The sequence below is a fragment of the Myotis yumanensis genome, unplaced genomic scaffold (assembly GCF_028538775.1).
Source record: "Myotis yumanensis isolate MYYU_CA2020_CCGP unplaced genomic scaffold, mMyoYum1.0.hap1 SCAF_2, whole genome shotgun sequence".
Taxonomy (NCBI): Eukaryota; Metazoa; Chordata; class Mammalia; order Chiroptera; family Vespertilionidae; genus Myotis; species Myotis yumanensis.
In genome coordinates this window covers 208,315,546-208,336,101 of record NW_027223753.1, presented here as the reverse complement: position 1 = coordinate 208,336,101, position 20,556 = coordinate 208,315,546, and the positions used below count along the sequence as shown (strand labels likewise).

The following is a 20,556-nucleotide window of genomic DNA, read 5'->3' as shown; positions in this document are numbered from 1 at the left end:
CAGGCCTGTCCCTGCCCTGGCCCTGCCCTGGCCCGGGCCTGTCCCCCACTGGGTCTGGGTGGTGGCTCCTTCCCTCTGCCTCACTCCCCCTCTGGGGCCGAGTTCAGGGTCATCTCCTCCGAGCCTTCCCTGAAGTCAGCACCCCTCTTCTGCTCTGTTGTGGAACCTTGCTCTCCCTCAAATGCATTTCAGCCCAACTTTTAATCCTTGATTCATGTGTTTGCCATTTTACTGCTTGTCTCTGGCCAGACAGCCCCGGATCCAGGACCATGTGGGCTGTGTCATCTGCCCCGTGGACTAGGCCAGCACTGAGGGTGCGGACTCCCAGGCTGTGGAGTGTTTCCCCTGTTGGTGGGGCTCAGAGAGAGAGCAGCGGCGTGTTTGAGGGATGGTGTCTGAGTTAGAGCTCAAAGGAACGCCTGGATGTCAGCAATGTGAGTGATTGGTTATTAAGGGTCCTGCAGTCGGTCCCAGTGTGGTTCCAGTGTCGCCACTGCTGTGCCTGGCAGGGCAGGCTCAGCGACCGATGGGCAGCGCGGAGCGCACACCTCCTCCCGGGCGTGGCTGGTTGTGTGAAAAGGAACCTGAGTCGGAGGTGTCGCCAAGGAACAGGAAAATGACCGTTTAATGTTTCTAAGGACTCCAGGGAGATCATTTCTATTGGGAGTGATAAAATACTTACTTTCCCTTTTGCTTTTCCTCACAAGAAACATGTCTCTTGGATGCCTTGCTAGAACTAACCTTCAGTAAGCGTGTCATCATGGCAAAAGGTCATTTCACAGCAAAATGATTTTTAAGTAGCTTTTTCTCTTTAAAACTCTAAACTGCTAAGCGGGTTATTTCTAGCTGCTCTCTTTTTAATTGGCCGACATGGTGCAGAATTAGCGGCATCTGCACACCAGGCAGGTGGGCGTCAGGTCTGCGGCAGACGCTGCGCCCGCTGAGGCCCGCTCCCTCTGCCTGCAGGTGGAACGTGGTGGGCATCCAGGGCTCCCTGCTCAGCATCTTCGTGGAGCCGATTTACTTCTCCAGCATCATCTTGGGCAGCCTGTACCACGGGGACCACCTCTCCAGAGCCATGTACCAGCGAATCTCGAACATCGAAGACCTGCCCCCTCTCTACACCCTCAACAAGCCTCTGCTCAGTGGCAAGTATCCCATTGTGACCTCACCTCTTCCAGATAAACTCGTGTGCAGTGTCCGCGTCGTGTGGATAAAAGCACCACAGGGCAGCGGCTTGTGGAGTAGCTTTTCCTCGGGGTCAGTCTGGCCACTGAAGGGAGGAGGGGGCTGTTACAGGAATCCTGGGGCCAGGTTATCTCTTACCGATGAAAACCTCACCATTTGTAAAGGATCGACAGCCCAGATGTGGCACCTGTGCGTCTGTCTTTCATACGTATGTATTCAGGCCCTGTCTCCACGGAGAGACTAAGAGATGCTGTGGAAATTACACACACGGGCTGTCTGAGATCCAGCTGGGCTGGCCACCAGCCTATGTGGTCACGGTGACGAGCTGCCACCGCAGAGCCAGCCCCTGTGCAGCTGGCAGCCTGACCTGGCTCCTCGCACCCAGTTTGCTCTTAGTAGGGTGGTCATGTCATTGAAATGTGCCCTTGACACATGGGTGTGTCAGGGATGTGATTGTGTGGACCCGCACAAGCCCACGTGTCAGTGGTTCTGGCACTTTCCCTGTACGCTCACTGTTACCGGTTTGTTAGTTCTTTTAGAATTTCAGTGGCTATCAGCAAAGTGAGCAAGAGCTTTTGAATTCAAGGGTCCTAACTTCTCAGTTCACCCCTATTTTAAAAGACACAAGGTATTTTTTATCCTGCTGAAAATATCGTTTTACTTACCTTTTAAGCTCAGAACTAAAACCATAGCCTGAACTGAGTTTCCTGGTGTGTGTGTGCGCTGGCCGCAGTGCGCGGTAACAGACTGAAGCCGTGTGGTACCGAAAGTGCGGCTCGCAGACCTCAGTGCTTACGCACGAGCGGACACAGAGGTTGTCTCAGATAAAATGTTACAGCTCCCTAACCTTAGCCATTATTTTTTAAGGAAAAGTAGAGTCTGATAAAACAATTGTGGGGAAGTTGAAACTGTAGCATCCACACCCATGGAGCCTCCTGGAAGTTGTGAAGTGCTGTTGTGTTGGCGTGCGGCTGTCTTGTGCATCGGAGAATATGTTTTCCCTGTTTACTCCCTATTCTGCGTTTGAGTACGTGGCTTAATCTCAGCCGTCACTCATCTCCTGGATTCACAGACACTGAAAACACTGTGTGGAGCACGTGGCACACGGGCGCTGCTCAGAACAGCTGCTAATCGGTGTCTTGATGAGTCGAAGCAACATCGAGTCCACGGCAGAGTCTCAGAGGACAGGATCATTTTCTAAAGGAATATTCTAAGATACTGAAACGAGAGCTCATTTATAAAAGTCAGGTTATTTTTATCAGATCAGATGTACACGAAGTGCATGAATGGCTATAAAAAGATACTGAAAAGTAGCCTTTGCAAGACAGAGGCCTTAAACTCATCAGTGCATTCTACATGTTTGAAAAAATATGAAATATATAACAAAATAGAAGAACCACTCTTCATTCTCCTGTCCCCAGTATCACCTCCAACCCCAAAGCCTGAGGCCCCCAGCCATGGGGTTAGGGCCATGCTGAGCCCACCCAACCGGCAGCCGGAGCCTGAGGCAGAGCCGAGGCCGGCTGCTGTAGCTCCACCCTGTTGGCAGGTTTGTGCCTCGGTTTCTCCCTCGGCCTAGTGATAGGGACAGACCAGGGGCCTCCGTGATCCTTCTGGACGAGTGTTAGAGTTCTGTGAAGAACAGAGACAACACTCAGGCTTCGGCAGCAGAATGTTCCTCGAATGCTGAGCCAGTGGCAGCAGCATTCTGGTGTCGGGCATTTTGATAAAGTGATAATGTTTAGATCTTCAAACATAAAGAAGATCCGTCTCCAGTGTATATTTTTGGAGGAAACTTGTAAGGATACTTAGCAAAATGAAGCAGACACACCTCTAAGAAAGAAAATAATGGGATCCAGTTATCTTATAAATCAGCAATGTGATGACAGGATGACTCACCAGCAAGCCTATTTCGAACAGAGACCCACGTCAGAGCTTGAACAGCTAATCATGTCAGAGCTCAAAAAAGGATGTCTTTCAGAAGAAAGTGAAAGTATTTTCACAAATAACCTGAGAAGCTGAATGGCCTTTCAGAGGTGAAGGGACATGCTTCTTTTATGAACAATAAAACACAAAGGCGCCGAAACCGGTTTGGCTCAGTGGATAGAGCATCGGCCTGCAGACTGAAGGGTCCCAGGTTCGATTCCGGTCAAGGGCATGTACCTGGGTTGCGGGCACATCCCCAGTAGGAGATGTGCAAGAGGCAGCTGATCGAAGTTTCTCTCTCATCGATGTTTCTAACTCTCTATCTCTCTACCTTCCTCTCTGTAAAAAATCAATAAAATATATATTTAAAAAAAAAACAAAAAAAAAACACACAAAGGCGATGGGAACTCCAGGAAACCCAAACAGCTGTGCAGGACAGACGTGGTTCGGTATAAACCACAGTAAACGAAGGTCTGTGCTGGTTAGTTTCTGCATTGTCCTGGCTGGCCACATGTACCCAGAGTACTTGTTCTTTCTGGGGGTATTTGCAGGTGAGGTCAGCATTTGATAGGTGGATCCAGTAAAGCAGACTGCTTCCCCAGTGTGGGTCCACCCACATTGAATCCACTGAGGCCCGCATTCAAGGAATTTATCCCTTTTTCCTGCCTGGCTGATTGAGCTGGGATGGCTCATCTCACCTTCTCCTGTTGGCTGGGACTCACACCATCGGCCCCCAGGTTCTCTGCCTTTGGATTCAGACGGAGCTACACCACCAGCTGTCCTGGGTCTCCAGCTCACAGCGGGCAGGTCATGGGACTTCTCTAACCCTAACCTGCCGCCACCTGGGGAGCCAGTCCTTCATCATAGCTCTCCGCACACCCTACCATTCTGTCTCCCTGGGGCCCTGCCTGACACGGGTGTGATGTAGAGCAATTGCTGGAAGTGGAGACAGAGGCTCCATTTGAAGTTGGGGCTCACAGTGGTCTCCTTTCAGTCACAGACTTGATAACGAATTAGCTCTTTTCTCTCCAGTCCGTCATGCTGCTCAGCTCTGCAGTGTATCACATGGTCACTGTCCTGAGTAATTGAATCAAAACTACCTGTACAGGTTGCTTTGACTGCACTGCACTAAAACTACACATTGGCTACAAAGGGAGAGAATGGAAGGCCAGGTGCCTGGCCACGAGGAAGTGGAACTCGTCAGTAACTCAGATCAGAGAGAAACCAGACCAAACTAGTTTCTTAGAACACACGTCAGAAGTGACAAGTGGAGCCACAGGGACACTTTGCAGAATCGTGGCCTTGATTGGATGAGTGAAAATAAATGAATGAAGCATTGGTCCTAGAAATCGTTGAGATGTGGTAAGAAGACATGTTAAGAAGTTGGTTCTTGCATGGAGTATAGGGCGTGCGAGGCGGGGTGGGCCCAGCTTCAGGGCCTGAGCTCCAGGGCCGGGTGTCATCCACTGAGGAGCAGCCGGCATGACTTTGTGGGACCCTGAGCTACGAAGCAGCTTGCCGTCTGTGCACAGGCTGCTCCAGGGAGTCAGAAGTGGCGTGAAGATGAGGTTTTAGGCTCCGTGACCTTCAGCCCGCCTCCCAGCAGACGGTGCATCCCTGGGCAGCGGGAGGTAACACTGGACTTGTGTGAGCCCACCTGGTCCCACTCACCTGTCGTGTGGGGCTCCGTGTCACCTTGCCCATCTCTCCCTCCCAGGCATCAGCAACGCAGAAGCGCGGCAGCCAGGGAAGGCACCCAACTTCAGCGTCAACTGGACGGTGGGCGACTCGGCCATCGAGGTCATCAACTCCACGACGGGCAAGGATGAGCTTGGCCGAGCGTCACGCCTGTGTAAGCACGCGTTGTACTGTCGCTGGATGCGTGTGCACGGCAAGGTACTGAGGCGCCCCCGCGGAGACGCCCGCCCCACCCCCACCGCTTGTCCGTCCTGTCTCAGCCCTGCCCCGTCCACACGACCCTCCTAACCTGTTCCTTCTGGTGGTGTTCAGCCTGGAGTCTGGCCCTGGCTCTTCAAACTAACGCAGCTCAGCTCAGAGGCAGCTTCCCTTCTCGCCCTCCTGCTGGGACCTTCTGTCCCCTCAGACGAAGAGCCAGGTGCCCGCAGGACGGGCATTGCTGGGCTCAGCCAAACCCGCCAGGAAGGATTTTAGACCTTTTTCCTGCACTAGTAGCAGCAGGACCCTTCCCCCCAAATAAAACCCTATTTAGCAAATCTACATATTAACTAGTTTTCATTGATTTGTGAGTCAGGCCTGTGGTGTTTGTTATGAAGCTGGCTTTGGAGGAATAGACAAGTTGCCGGAACTCAACTGTGAGGGGGCCAGTGTAGAATTTCAGTGACCAACCCTGTGGTTTTAAGTAGCCACAAGTGTGGAAATGGACATCGGAATCCACTGTTTGTGGGTGGCAGCCTCCCGTTTGCAAGGCTGCTCCTTGGGGTGGGAGCACAACCCTCGGAGGACCGTCCCTCTGTGAGCGGCGCCTTCACGTGGTGGCCCCTTCACGTGGTGGCCCTGCCCCCAGGAGCCAGCACAGCGCTAAACACCATTGTCTGAACATCTTCAGTTTTAGCTTCTGTTACTTCTTAATGGTTATACTTGTTTTCTTGTCTTCACACAGGTTCCCGCCAACCTACAGCGCTCCAAGATCACCAAGCCCAACATATACCATGAGTCCAAGCTGGTGGCGAGGGAGTACCAGGCGGCCAAGGCCTGCATGTTCCGGGCGTTCATCAAGGCGGGGCTGGGCGCCTGGGTGGAGAAGCCCACGGAGCAGGACCAGTTCTCGCTCACGCCCTGACCGGCGGCGGGGGTGGAGTGCCCGGTGTCCAGCACTGTCCCGAACCTCCATCTGAACTGGGACGGGCACGCAGCTGGAGGCGGGGAAGCGGGGTCCGGTGCCGCCCTGGGCACCTCTGCGGCACCATCTCCCCGTCCAGCGACCCAGTGACCCAGTGACTGCTTTCAATCTCCGTTTACGATAGAAATTGAGTTCTACTGAGTAGGGCTTCCTTAAGCTTAGAAATAGCAACTACTTGGTGTGAAATTCTTGAATAAATAATTTATTCAGAGCTAGGAACATGATTTATAAAATAAGTAATTATGCCAGGTCACTCTTATGCCACATTATTTTAATTGCAAAAAAGCATTCTCTGTGGAGGAAGAGGAAGTAGAGGTAGAAGTAGTAACCTAGGAAGTCCACGCCCCACACCCCCTGCTGGGCCCAGCCGCCCTGGAAGCTTCTGTGTCCTCGTAGGATCTTATCACAGGAAACCTTCCTTGGTTTACTTCTAAATAGATGTAAATGGGGCCATTCGCTTGGGTTTTGAAGCAGTATTTAACTTTTCGGGACCAGTGGGAGTGCATCCAGGCTACCGCACAATAACCAGCCTGGCCCCCTCCTTCCTGAGTCCAACAGACCAGTGACCATCCAGAGGTCTTCATGGGACCGAAAGAGAATAAAGTTCGTAGATACTCATTTTGAAAAATACCACTTAAGGCATATTTTTAAATTATTCCTTCCAGCTTTATCAAAGACACATTTGAGAAGTAAGCATGCAGGCTGAAGGCAGCAGGGGGGGGCGGAGTCACGGCAGGGAAGGGTGCTGCCGGCATGTGGGGGCCCAGGGGCTCTGCCCAACACCCTACAGCACACAGGACGGCTCAGGGCAGGCGAGCCAGGGCTCAGGGGCAGGTCGAGGCCCGGCCTGTTGCTCAGCTCAGGGTCAGAGCTGAGCGGGCAGAGGAAGTGGAGGGACCGGTGGGTGCCGTGGGAGAGATGAGGCACACCCCACCCCACAGCGAAGTCAGGTGCCGACACCGGTGGCATCGGGCTGTGCACCCAGTGTCCCGTGTCCTTAGGCTCAGAACGTGCAGAGCGTGGAGCCCTGCGTGATCACATCCTGTGGGCACGTCTTGAGGGGCGTGCACCTGGCCGGGACTTCCAGGATCCGGCACCAGCATTTCCCCCTGAGTAGGGTGTTGCTCGTCCCCAGCCCACTGAGGGTGGGGTCTGGCCGGGTTCCAATGTGCTGGCACTTCACATCGCAGGGAAGGGCGCTCGTGGAGCCAGCCCTCCCCAGCAGGCTTGCCCGCACCCTGACGACATCGGGGAGGCCCTGTGTTTTTACTCTTCTCTCTATAAATGGTATTTTTTCTAATGGGGAACGGGAGATGGACTTAGTTTTTAAAAAAAGATGTGGATTTTGACGACCAAGCCCAGTGGAAATACATTCCGTAGACGTGTCCTGTCCCACGTGTCCTGCCATCCCTCTGTCAGATGCTGCGAGAAATCAGCCGGGTCCCTCTCGCCCAGGTGAGCGATGCCTTACTGTGTGCCGCCCGCAGGCCCCGGGCTGTGCACCATCCTGGGCCGGGTTCGTGTGACCAGCAGGGCTCGGCCTGAGGCACCCAGGCCTGGCCTGTGGCTGCCAGGGAGGAAGGCAGGAGGCCCGCCCAGCCCTTGCTCCTGGAACAGGGAAACCCCTAGGACAGGCAGCCAGAACCTCTCCTCTGAGCAGGAAGGAGGGCAGGTCGAGTCACTGCTGCGGAGACAAAGCAGGACACCGAGCACTTGAAACTGTGCCCTCTGTACTCACCGCACACTGGACACCCAGCTGGTTCCTTGGGGCGTTGATTGGTACCCAGTGTCCTCCGTCTGGACTTTAGAGACTTCAAGGAAAGTTGACATAACCAAGGACTTGGTTTTTTTGAGAAAAATGTTAAGTTTTGAGGACTTCTGACGAGTGGGGTGGTGAAAGTTTCTGCTCTGTTAGTGAAACCTGAGTCAGTTCCATAAGAACACCGGTCACCGTCCAGCCCAGGCCCGGCGGCCAGTCCGCTGGCGGGAAGGGAGCTGAAGGGACATCTCGGGTGGCGGCACGTTTGTGTCGTGAGCGAGGCTCTTCCAGGTTGGGCCGCGGCCGGGGCCGGCATCCTAGCCACGTGGCCCAGCCCCAGTCACCTGCTCAGGGTCAGCCTCACCGTCTCAGGCCGGGGGCACAGGCACCGCGATTCCGATTCTGGGCCTTCATTTAACCTTCATTCCTATTTGGGAGATTTGTGTTGTAATCAAAAAAATTGTTTTTAAATGTCCGAGCCAACATCTCAGAAGGGGTTGGTGTCTCTGGAATTCATGTTTATCCAAATCATTTCATTGGTCTCCGTGCTGTGGGGTCACCTTGTAAAGAAGTGCGTCCTGAACAATAACTTCACGTGGCTGCTGAGGAGCGGCTCCCGTCCCTCCCGGGTCTGAGGAGGGACGGAGGCCGAGTGCCCTCCTCACAGAACACGACACAACACAGATGGGCCTTTTCATTTCTAAACTATTTACACCAAACTATCAGGTCTGCCCCAGCCACAAATTTGATCCAGCAAGAGAAATAAAATTAGCTGGCTTTTCCACCTCTAAAGCCTATGAAATCTCTCAAAAGGTTTCTTTTTACCACCCGGCCATGTGAATGGGAAGGGCAGAGTATTTGTGATCATGCGTGTCCAGTTCTGTGTGTCCTTGTCCCCGGCATGTCCTGTGATCACCTCCTGCCCGCAGCACACAGTATGTCCACATGATGGGAGGGGGAAGGGCACAGGGTCTGACCTGATCCTGACTCGGTGGCTGCACTTCCCTGCGTGCTGTTTGAAGGGATGAGCCTCCAGCCCCAACGATACCTGTTTGGGCGCCAGGAACACCTGTTCGGGCTCCGTGTGGCTGATGGTGCGCGAGGGCTGAGGGCATCCTTTGGACGTGACCACGGACGGCTGCAGGCATGGTCTGTGGAGTGTTGGTGGTGTGAGCCGGAAGGCCCTTGCCTTCTCGGACTGTAGGCTGTGCACTTCTAACTTCTGAATTTGGACACTTTATATGAATGTAATTCAGCCAAGAAACCATCGCTAAGATGCTCCTCAGTGTTCCCATATGTATATTGATGTATATACCACACGTTACACCCGCATGCGCTCCTGCGCACCGAGACCCGTGGGACCGAGCATGAGACGCTGTCACGTAGACAAAGGATTTGCAACATCCTCAATAAAACAAAGCGTTTCACAACCACAGTGTGCTGAGTCTCTCTCCTGCCTGACCCTCTCTCCTTGGCCCCCTGCCAGGGCAGGGCCGGCCGGTCCTCTGAGCATCAGCTGGAAGGTGTGGGTGAGTGGCCGGAGCTGGGGCTGCGGTCTGGTGGCGCCAGCTGTGCTGCTCTTAGCACCTCCCATTAGGGGACAGGCTCGCTGGGTCCTCGCCCCCCTCGGTTCCTGGCGTTTTCACCATCTTCCTGAGCACGTCAGCAGCTCCCACGTGTAAGGTGTGCAGAGGGCTGTTAGAGCTGCCCTGCCCAGCCCCTCTGTAAGTGATGACGTAAGCCCAGTCACCTCCAGGGCATGTGAGGGCGATGTGGGCGGGAGGAGGGGCACAGGAGGAACTGGGACACAACAGTAGCCACGGTCACATCAAGCATGTCAAACTCAAAGACTCGCACGGGCCAGATAAACAAGGCATGTGGCCTACTGGCCGCAAGTTTGACATGCTTGGTCTACATAGACCCGGCATTTAGGCCCAGCGAGGAGAGAGACGGGGCATTCGGGCCCAGTGAGGAGAGAGGCGGGGCATCCGGGCCCAGCGAGGACTAGGCAGGTAAATGGGCGTTCGGGCCGAGCGGAACAACACAGCTACCGAGTGACAAGCCGGAACCATGTCCCAGAAAGACACTCACAGTAAACCGAGGGGAAACTGGCTGCAGGCGGCCTTCGGATCCTGTGGTCGTGGAGAAGTGCGATGCTTTAGGTGGGCGCACAGCAGCAGGAGAGCCCGGGAGGGCCGCGTCCGGGCACGGTGCATGGATGATGGGATCCAGGGTGATTTTTATTTTATTTTTCTCATCTATTTGTCAATGTGGCTATAATTAAATGAAAAACAAGGAAATGTTTTGGAAAAATTAAAAGCCCCATGCAAATAAAAAGCCCTGTAATAGACAAATAATTTGTTCCATTGCATTAATTTTGAATCTGTTCTTTTCACACAATAAAAGCAACATTAAAATGAAAATGTTGCATTAATAAAAGAGACAAATTAAGCTTCAGAGAAAAGAGGGGGTGGGAGTGGCATCTTACAAGTTCAGTCCAGGTTCCTGGGGCGTCTCCCGTGGCATCCGTGGCATCAGACTCCATGTCCGGGGTGCGAGTGACCGGTGCTGGACAAGGGCCCCTGCCCCCGGGAGCCATGTTCTCCCAGGGAAGGGCAGAAATAAGCATCCAGACAGACCGATGTCCAGCAAATGCTCAGGGGAGAAGAAAGGCAGGGCAGGGTGGGAAGATTTGGAGGCTGAAAGAGCCATTGTGTGATCAATCATTAAATTCTTTAGATTTAAAATGCAAAATGAAGCATTAAATTTTGATTATTTAATAATTATTATCAGTAAATTATTTAGTAAAGACAGAGGGAGCAGCCGAGAGAGGTGGCGGTTTGGGGCTCTGTCCCGTGTGGGCACGGAGGCTGAAGTTCCAGAAATTTGGGAGCAGTAGTTGGACACAGCCATTGTTTAAAATCCCGTTATATAAACACAGTTATGTGAACAACCCAGGCAATGAGGGAATGCTCAGGACTCATCACTCCCACTCGCTCTGCTGAGTTTTCCTGCCATCTGCGCCCTCACCGTGCACGGCCACACGATGCTGGGCGCCCCTCCGATCCGCGTCTCACATCAGCATCTGGGAACCAGTCCTGGGCCCCCCAGACACCCACTCAGGGCCTGACTGTGACTTAAGAAGGTGATGCAGAGAACAGATTACATTTAAAATGCCCTGGTGACATAGGGAATGAATGGCCCAAAAACTTGGTGACGTTTTTGCAAACTATCATATAAGCAGAAGAGCCACCAAGGACGGAGCACGGCTCCGCGTGTGCCCTGTGGCTTCCCCGGCACCTGACTGGTGAAATGTGCGCCCATGTGAGGGCCGCACGGTCGCTCAGACTCCACCCTGTGCTGCTGTGGAGCCAGCACCTGCAGAACCACAGCCTCCGGGAGACGCAGGGGCTCTGGGATTCACCACAGCGTGTGGTGTGTTTTATTATTTATAAAGTGTGTGCTGCATCTTCCTATCCCTAACACCGACAACCTCTTATGCACTCAGATGTATGCACAGGTGGGGGTTGGGGCTCAGCAGTGTCAGCATCCCCTGGGTGCAGTGTCCTCCATGGCAAACTCGGGGCACAGCCCAGGCCCTGTGCGGGTGCAGGGCCACGTCCGGGGGCCAGTCAATTTCTGGCCGTTGCTTCCCCTGCCCGATCCGGCCCCCAGGACAGGTGGCCGGGTCTCCTCCTGCAGTGGCAGAGGTGACGCTGGACATGAAGGACGAGGAGTGACTCAGCCATCCCTCCTCCCCCTCGGCTTCCTGGGCACTGAGGTCTCACCTTCCCCTACACACCACCTGAGCAAGGAGCCAAAAACCCAGGGACATGACCTCATAAGAAGAAACAAGACATTTGGAGACAACAACTATTTGAATATAAACATGATAATATTGGGCTGGCTGGTGTGACTCAGTGGTTGAGTGTTAACCTATGAACCAGGAGGTCACGGTTCAATTCCCAGTCAGGGCACATGCCTGGGTTGCGGGCTTGATCCCCAGTAGGGGGCATGCAGGAGGCAGCAGATCAATGATTGATATCTATCCCTCCCTCCTTCTCTATTCCTCTCTGAAATCAATAAAAACATTTTTTTAAAAATGAAGAAATGGTCATTTTGAATTAGAGGATGCATCAGAATATATTCTGACATTTTAGAACAGGTAGCCTAAGAATTTAAAATGAACCTCACATTCTAAGAGAATAAAACAAGAGAACCAAGCAGAATTTGAAGCAGCACAATCAGTGGCTGAAAGAATACGTTTACAGTCAGAAGGCCAGATGGAAACGCGGGGGAGAAAGATAAAGGAAACGAAAGCACAACCCAAATATTCTGATACGGCAGCAGACATGCTGCCATCTGGCCATGAGGGTGCCCAGTGACTGTGCCCCCCTCCCGCCCCCAGGCTCCGTTAGACGCGTGCACCGGAGCCATGCGGATGAAATGACGTCTCTGGGACTTCCCTAAAGCAAAAAACAAAACCCCGATAAATGGAGGAGAGAAGGTCTAGATGTGACGATCTTGGCCAACTGTAGAGAATCGCTGGAGCCGGTACATGGGGGTGCATGGCACTGTCCTCTCCACTGTATGTCTTTAAAACTTTTCATAAGGAATTCTAAAAGTTTGAGCATAGACCTTTACAGCACCATTTTTATGGTATGCTAAGTGCTCATGGGATTTTTTTTTTAACACAAAAGCAGGTATATGCACACAGGAAAAAAATTATGATGCTGTAAAGTGTAAATTTTCCAATTAAAAAAAATAAGGGAATCAAGCAGGTTTTTCAATTGCATTCACTTCCTTAGAGGGCCTTTCATGGAAGTGGGCCTCTACCTGTCGGATGAGTCTGCCACTCAGGTGCCAGGTGACCCAACACGGCAGAGTCTGAGGAGGAGGCTCGTTCTGGGTTTGCTGTGCTTTGGGGGGTGGGGAGTGGGGGGAGAGAGAGGGTCTGGAAGACTCGAAGGGCATGTGGGGTGCAAGGGCACTGGGCTTGGGGTCAGGGGGAGGGGGTTATGGGTTCATGGAAGGGTGACATGGGGCCCGGGTGCATGGGGACCCTGGAGCCAAGGTTCACAGAGTCACAAGTGCGTACATGCAAAGAAGGAATGAGAGTTTTATTTTAAATCTTTAATATTCACAATAGGCCAGCAATCACTGTAAAAACCTATAATCAAAAGATTGCATCATAAGTTATAAAAGTGTAGAGTCAATAGAGGTTCAGAAATCTCTCAGAGATTAACAGCAAAACCCAAACAGCCCTGTGAGCCCCTCCCCCGAGCAGCACTGAGCTTCCCCCGGTGCCCCAGGGCCTTTGCTCAGGCTCTGTCTGCAGAGAGTCCGTCGTCACCCCAACTCGAGCATCCCGTGTGGCCTTTCCACCAAGCCCATGGCCCCGGGCCCCTGTCTCAAGCCCATGCAGGCCCTTGGGGCACCCACAGGCCACTGATGTCGCCGGCCCTGGACCCTCCCTGGGCTGCCCCAGTCAGGGTGGGTGGGGCGTCCTGTGAGTCCCGAGTCCCCTCCCCATGGCCTCATTTTGGGGAGAACAAACCTTTTTCTTCTCCGCAAATGATCTGAGCAGTTGCGCAGAACAGGCTGTAAGCAAACTCAGATAAGGGCGACCTTCAAACCCGTGTTTGTTTCTGCTTTTGCCTGGAACTAATCTGCTTACGGTGACCGGGGAGGTGGGGGTGCGTGGCGCTCGGTTTACTTTCCATAAAAGCCCATTCTCGGCGTGCCTTCGTTTATTCCAGAGCTTCCCTCACAGTCTCACGCTCATTCACTAAAGGGAGAGGTAGAGACACTCCTAAACTATTCTCGTCAGAAAGGCCTGCTGTGGATTGAAGATTGTCACTGCCACTCCCGCTCCATCTGTGCTCAGGGCCGGTGGGCGTGTGCTGGCCTATCGGCTCCCATCACCTGTGCCGGGTGCAGCCAGGGGAGGTAAGCTCTCAGGATTACCTGCCGTGTGCAAACTGGAGACACCGCGTGCACAAAGCCGATTCCTGGCGACAAAGCGGGTGCCCTGGACCGAGACAATGAAAGAGATGAGGCTGCATTTCAAAATGCATTACTGTCCCTCACTGTTGTAGTGTACCCCGCGAATCACACAAGGACGCCTCAAGAAGTCGAATTAAGGAGCCACATTTACTCCAAAGCCGGCGGCTACGAGGGGGCAAATGCTCTCCAAATCTCGTAGCGTCTGAGTGAGAGCAGTAGCCAGCTTATAAAGGCAAAAACCACATCCTGCCAGACACTGGAATGTGGAATTATCTTGCAAAAGCAGTTGTACAGAAGCAAAATTGAGCAAAGTTAATAATCTCTAAAGGTTATCTATAGTTTCAGTTCCTGGAGCCACTGAGTCATCGGAAAGTATTCCCGGAGCCACTGAGTTAAGGAAAACAGTTTTGTGGTTCTGGCCCTCAGACACGGGAGACTAGCCTTCGCGATGTGGGCTGGCAGCATAATGGGGTGACTTATGTGCGTTTCCAGGTCTCAGTCTGGAAACTGAGGGAACTACCCTGTTGTTTAAGCAAGCAGGTGTGTACAGAAGCCAGAACAGCAGGGTTAACGTTCAAACAGCAGTTTCTACCCGAGGTGAGTGTTACTCTGCTTCATCGCCTCCACCGCCCCCTCGCCCCACAACGAAACTGAGGGGAACTGGGTGGTGGGTGGGCCTCTGCTGCCGGCACCGCTAAGCGACGAGCCCAGTGGCCTGCAAACTCATTATTCAGCAGCCAAATATCAACAGCACAACGACTGAAATTCCTTTGGGAGCCAAACTTTTTAAACGTAAATTATATCGGAAGGTACATTGTTATTAACTTCGTTAGGGTACTCCTAAGCTGGCCTTTGCTAAAAATGTCCTCAATCTGATTGAGGTATTCACTGAGGTCGACCCCTTCCCACTCTCCCATCCACACTCATCTTGTATACTTGTTTCAGATAAACGAGTGTGGATGGGAGAGTGGGAAGGAGTCGATCTCAGCGAACGTACCTCTAAACAATGTACCTCCCCCCGTGCTGCATATCCCGAGGCCCGCCTGCGCCGCGTCTTCCGTTGCCCAACCGACCGACACCCCCCCCCCCCTTCTTCTAACGTCACTTCAAAATAGACTCGCCCAGGCTGAAAACCGACTTCTGCGCATGGGCCACGAAGTTTCCATCGCACTGTACGTGCGCGCCTGCACGTGGTATTTTGTGGAAGAGCCACACTCAAGGGGCCAAAGAGCCGCATGTGGCTCTCGAGCCGCGGTTTGCCGACCACTGGACTAGGCTAATCGACTAGACCTGCCTGTGTTGGAAGGACAGCAGAAATCCTTTGTGCCCCAAAGCTCAAAATACTGCGGGCAATTTGCTCTTAAATCAGTCACGTGTCTGGAGCAGCCTGGGGGTGTGGCTGCAGCCGCCAGGTTCCCCGTTTCCCTGCCCATCACTGTCTCTCCTCGCCCACCCCTCGCGGGGCCAGGAGACCTCCCGCACCCTGCAAGCAGGGATGGTTGTCCTGAGGACACGATGCCGTTTCAGAGGTTCCCAGACCCACCCAGCTGCAGGCCCCTGGGACGGTGACAGACATCCAGGGCAGAGGGCAGAGGGCAGAGGGCAGAGGGCAGAGCGGGGGACACAGGAGGCGCCCACTGCACGGAAGCCGAGTTCACCCGCTGTTTTCTTAAAACCATTTCTTTGAAGACATAACAGTATCTAAAGTGAAATTGTAACCACGCCCATCGATTTGGGTTTGTCACGTCTCGGTAAGTCTATGCTTCATAATAGCACAAAGTGGGAGAGGGATGGCACCACACAGGGGCTTTGGGGAAGAGAGCTGAGGAAATGCGTTGCAGCGCTCGGGGACCTCAAGGTGGTTCGTCGCAGTTGCGGTGGGGGGGGGGGGGGGGGATCTGTTATTTAAGGGACTTTGCAGGTGCAGTGAGTCCTAATGGTGGGGGTAATGGGGCGGGCGGCCAGGATGGCAGCAGCCCAGTAATTTCTCTCTGGGGCCCCAGTTAATTGTGGGACGCTGCAGGTGGCAGCGTTTCTCCTTCCTGCTATTTCCAGGCCAACGCTGCGAGTTTGCCTTTCTCCCGTCCTCCTCTGTGCAGCGTGGGTGGGTGGGAGGGGGTCCTGGGGGATGCGGGCGGGGAGGGGCGCCTGTGCCCCACAGATCTCTACAGGGGGACCTGAGGGGTGGCAGGGGTCAGGGCCAGGGTCCTGGGGCGTCCTCCTGCCTCTGACTGCCTGAGGCTTTCAGTTCTGTGGGAGGTCCAGCTGCTCTGTGCTGAGGATTCTCTCCCGGATGCATCACCATAAATGACAATGGAATCATGGGAGAGCGTTATTTATGTTTCTTGAAACCAGAAATACTGAAGACAAGCTAAAAACAGCTCATTTCCACCCCCGCCACCATCCCCAGGGCACCGTGCTACACACACCGACGCACATTGTATAGACGGTTCATGCTACCCTGACGTGTTCCCTTTTCACTTTACTTCAAACCAAACGCTTGTCTGGATCCTCATCATTTCACTGCGTTTTCCAGGTTGCCCACTTGCCTGTGTGAGGGAAGTACGGTAAGTTACCGAACTCGCCACACACTCTCCCTTCTCACACGGGCCGCCAGACCACCCCTTTTAAGTAATCTCGCTGCCACGGACGTGTCTAAGCTTCGCCTCCCGCAAGATGCTTTCCTGAGCAAGCCCCTGCCATCAGGGCCGTGGGATCCACGCACCCACATCTGCATGACGCTCGCTGCCTATTACAAAACTGACAATAATAATGATAATCCTAAGTGCTATTTGCCACCACCGGGTTGTGTTCAAGTTGGTCCAAAAAGAATCATGACAGCCCAGCCGGTGTGGCTCAGGGGTTGAGCGGCGACCTATGAACCAGGAGGTCACAGTTCGATTTCCGGTCAGGGCACAGGCCTGGGTTTCGGGCTCCGTCCCCAGTGTGGGGAGTGCAGGAGGCAGCCGATCAGTGATTCTCACTCATCATTGATGTTTCTATCTCTCCCTCTCTCTTCCTCTCTGAAATCAATAAACATATATATATTTTTAAAAAGAATCATGACTCCTAGGCCATCCAGACGTTTGTAGAGTAAACGCTCCCGCCCTACAGACGAGCTGCGGATCTATCAAAGACAGAAGCGGATCCGTGTGCGGTTGAGCGGGACAAACATCACCTATTGTGTCTGTGACCTTGTTCACTAATTACCGTGACTTTTCTTTTTACCAGCACTGACTTGTTAAAGGCGTAATTTCAGACGATTTATTATTTGTGGTAATAGCACCCGCGTGCTAGCGTTCACTGAGCTCTTTTGTAAGCTCCTGGCACCCCAGGCAGTGCTTTCATGCATTCTCATCGCTATGACAACCCGGAGGTTTGGAATCCAGGCTTAGAGACTCCCGCAGCCCCAGTGTGCAGCTGGCAGGAGCGGGGGGTCCTGTCGGGGCGAGGGTGGGGTTCTCTGAGCCCAGTCCAGTGCGTCTAGCAGTAGCCTCTTCCTCGGGGAGCTGGGAGGGACACCAGAAAATCACCCATGGTCACCGGCAGGCAGGCGTCGGAGCCATTTCCTGTGGTGCACGGGCTCCGGAGCAGAGACGGAGACGAGAGGACAGGAGGGCAGGGCTCACCGCAGTGCCCGGCACCTGGGGGCGCCGAGAGCAGGTGCGTCTGAGGAGAGAGACGTTGATCACAGAAGGAGTGTCCTGTGCTTGGAAATGCTTTCCTACGTATTTAGGGCCCAAACCCCACCTGGTGTCACTGCCCCTGTAGGCGAAGGCCCATGACCTCCCTTCTGGGTGAGAACCTGACGCTGGGCAACGGACCGGCTCTGTCCCTCTGGGGACCAACAGGGACCCCGTCGACTCAGTTCCCAGGTGTGGCCAGCAGCATCCAGGCCGAGATCGGTGGCCCAGGGGGAGGTGCCTGTGAATGCGTTACCTACACGGCAAAAAGGACAGAGCAGGGGTCATTAGGTCACCAAGCACCTGACCTCAAATAGGCTGTCCTGACCGGGGGTCTCGTGGTGGGCCCCGTGGAATCACGCGGGTCCCTGAACCCAGAGGCAGGAGGGGAAGTGGAGAGGCCACGTATGGGGGCCCATGAGTCCTCGTTGGCCTGGAGGATGGGAGAGCCACAGGGACATCGACAAGGACTTCCGACCTACAGACCCCGGGCTGCTTAAAGCTCCAGGTTCCACCCTCAGCGCAGGGACCCGGGGGAGCCCCTCTTCTGATACCTGCCACCCCCATGCTGGGCCTGCTCAGTCAACAGAGGGGCCTGAGACCAAGGCGGGGGCTCCCACGCAGGACAGGCTGCACGGGAAAGCCAGGGCTTGGCCTGCGGGGACCAGAGCTGCCAGGCTCCTGCGGCCTCCGGGACTCACACTTCTCTGCGGTGGGGCCTCTGGGGTTCCCCTTAACCTCTCTGGGCTCAGCCTGTGTCCCAGGGTCCCCAGGACTGTTCAGTGGGCACCTCAGGTGTGGGCAGCTGGCTCAGAGGCCTCCCCTCACGTCTGGCCTTCCAGCCCAGCCCCCGTGCTCACAGCCGACCACCAACGGCCTGGCCGTCCTCTCCAGGGCCACCCTCCTCTCTGGGCATGGCCCGTCCCCCACAAACGGCCACCTCCTCACTGGGATGCCCTTCCAGTCCCCTCTCGTCCTGGCAGCGAAACGTCACTCGTTCTACAAACCTCTGTCTCCAGAGGCTTCCTGGTCCTTCTCTGACTTCGCGTCATGTTGCTGACACTGCCTCGCTCCTGTGCTTGTTGGTCCCTGAAGCTGAGGGCCAGGAGGGCGGGGGGGGGGTGGGGGTGGGACTCGAGCCCCGGACCCTGGTCCAGCCTGTCAGCGAGGTGACGGGGTGCCTGCTCTACAGGCTGCCGGACGCGTGCGGGCTCATCGCCTCCTCCCAGCGATGGGCCGAGGCTGTCAGGGGCTCTCGGCCACACAGGGCACAGTGCTGACAGCACTGCGGTGGTCGCGTACTTGTCCCCTGGGCACGAAGGCGGCCATGGCTGCCCAGGGCCCAGCCGTGAGGGACATGAAGCGGCCCCGGTTTGTCCTAAAAAGGCCTCTTCATCGAAATGAGAGATTTAATGTGCCACGGGCCATTTCCTGCAGCATCAGCCTTCATTAGTCAGCTAATGTGGCCGCGAGGAGCGATGAGGCGGCCGCGGGAACAGATGGCCTGGGAGCCAGCAGTGCGCTGTGATGAGGCTGCGCACCCCCGGGGCCAGAAAACCGGGTTACTGAACCCGCAGGCCGTCTGCTGACTGCCGGGCGCTGCGCAGCCCTCTCTGGGGACCCTCTGTCCCTCCTTTTGGGTGGGGGCCCTCCTCTGCCCGCTCTGTGGTTTCTCCCATGCGCCTCCGCGTGTGGCCCAAACTCCGCTTCTTGGGAGTGGCCTCGGTCACCCTCAGGCTGCGGAGCCCGGGTTCGGATCTGGCTGTGGTGCCCACCTCCCCGCCCAGGACAGAGGACAAGGCGCAGTATGAGCAAGCGAGACGGCGCCGCTGGCCAGGCCCAAGGCCGTCTGTCTGCATGGCAGTGAGGGGCTCCTGGGGGCTCCCTTGTTTGGAGGAAGAGAAAGGGGCTGACACTGACAGGGCAACCCACTCGGAGGGCTGTGCAGCCCTACTCAGCCCTCCCTCTGGGCCGAGGCTCCCACCTGAAATGACAGCTCTATTCAGGGCCTGAAGCCCCAGCAAGCCCAGAGGGCACAGTGGTCACAGCAGGAGCCCCACCCACCTCGGGGAGAATCCACTGGTGTGACAGCAAGGCCCAGGTGAGAGAGAGCAGGGCCGGGCCTGTGTCCCAGGTGAGAGAGAGCAGGGCTGGGCCCCTGTCCCCAGGTGAGAGGGGCCCGTGTCCCCAGGTGAGAGAGAGCAGGGCTGGGCCCCTGTCCCCAGGTGAGAGGGGCCCGTGTCCCCAGGTGAGAGAGAGCAGGGCTGGGCCCCTGTCCCCAGGTGAGAGGGGCCGTGTCCCCAGGTGAGAGAGAGCGGGGCCGGGCCCGTGTCCCCAGGCCTGTCCATCAGAAGCTTCACGCAGCCCAGGGCCCAGCGGCCTCCACCTGGGAGAGCCCACCATGACCCCGTGGATACCAGTCCCGTGGGACTCCTTGGAGGTCCCTCTGGCTCAAGGTCAAGACGGTAAGGTTTGTCCCCCAACAGCCCATCCTCTGGCGGCCCTGCATAGAGGACACCCCTCCACACACACACACACACTCCAAACACTTCCCAAGAGCAGGGCCTCGCAGCCAGACCGCCTGGCACGGGCTGCAGCCACAGGAAGCAAACACTGTCGCTATTCACAAAGGACCACTTCCTCCCCTCCCCTCCAGGGAAGATGGCCTGCTGGGACAGGCCCTGGAGGCGGCCGGGCTTTCAGAGCTCGGCAGGCCGATGCCATAAGGTGCCACGTCCCAGGTAAAGTCACCCAAGCAGTCCCGCCCCAGGGAGCAGTGCCTGCGCGCCCTGATGGCCCCGTCCAGCGGCACCGACTGCCCCTCACACACCAGCGAAGCTGCCTGTGGTCCCAGGACTTGATGCCAGGTGGGTAACCATGGCCAGTGCGCTGGGCCATGGAGGGAGGTATGTCCCAGGTCCTCGGGGAACTCTGCCCTGGGTCCGGAGCTCCCCTCCCACTGTTTTCCCCACGTGTCTCCCGCCCTCTAAGGTGGGATTTCTCGCTGCTCTTTCCACCAGGATGCAGACCCAGGACGACGCTGCTGCCTCCGCAGGCTTGAGGCTGGCGTTCTCAGTCGCTCCAACAGTGGAGTTTTCTCTCACGAGCTGGGC

General features: G+C 55.3%; 1 protein-coding gene across 2 annotated transcripts in view; it reads left to right on the top strand.

The window, feature by feature from the left end:
• Positions 1-9,184, top strand: part of ADARB1 (adenosine deaminase RNA specific B1) — a 102,971-nt gene extending 93,787 nt beyond the window's left edge. Inside the window, exons 9-11 of one of the 2 annotated variants that reach the window (XM_070407064.1) lie at positions 967-1,148; positions 4,832-5,010; positions 5,756-9,184. In XM_070407064.1, coding sequence (XP_070263165.1) covers positions 967-1,148; positions 4,832-5,010; positions 5,756-5,935 — 541 coding nt within the window. In that variant the 3' untranslated portion in view covers positions 5,936-9,184. The remainder of the gene's footprint in view (positions 1-966; positions 1,149-4,831; positions 5,011-5,755) is intronic. The other variant, XM_070407065.1, reaches the window with a different exon arrangement.
• The last annotated feature ends 11,372 nt before the right edge of the window (positions 9,185-20,556 follow it).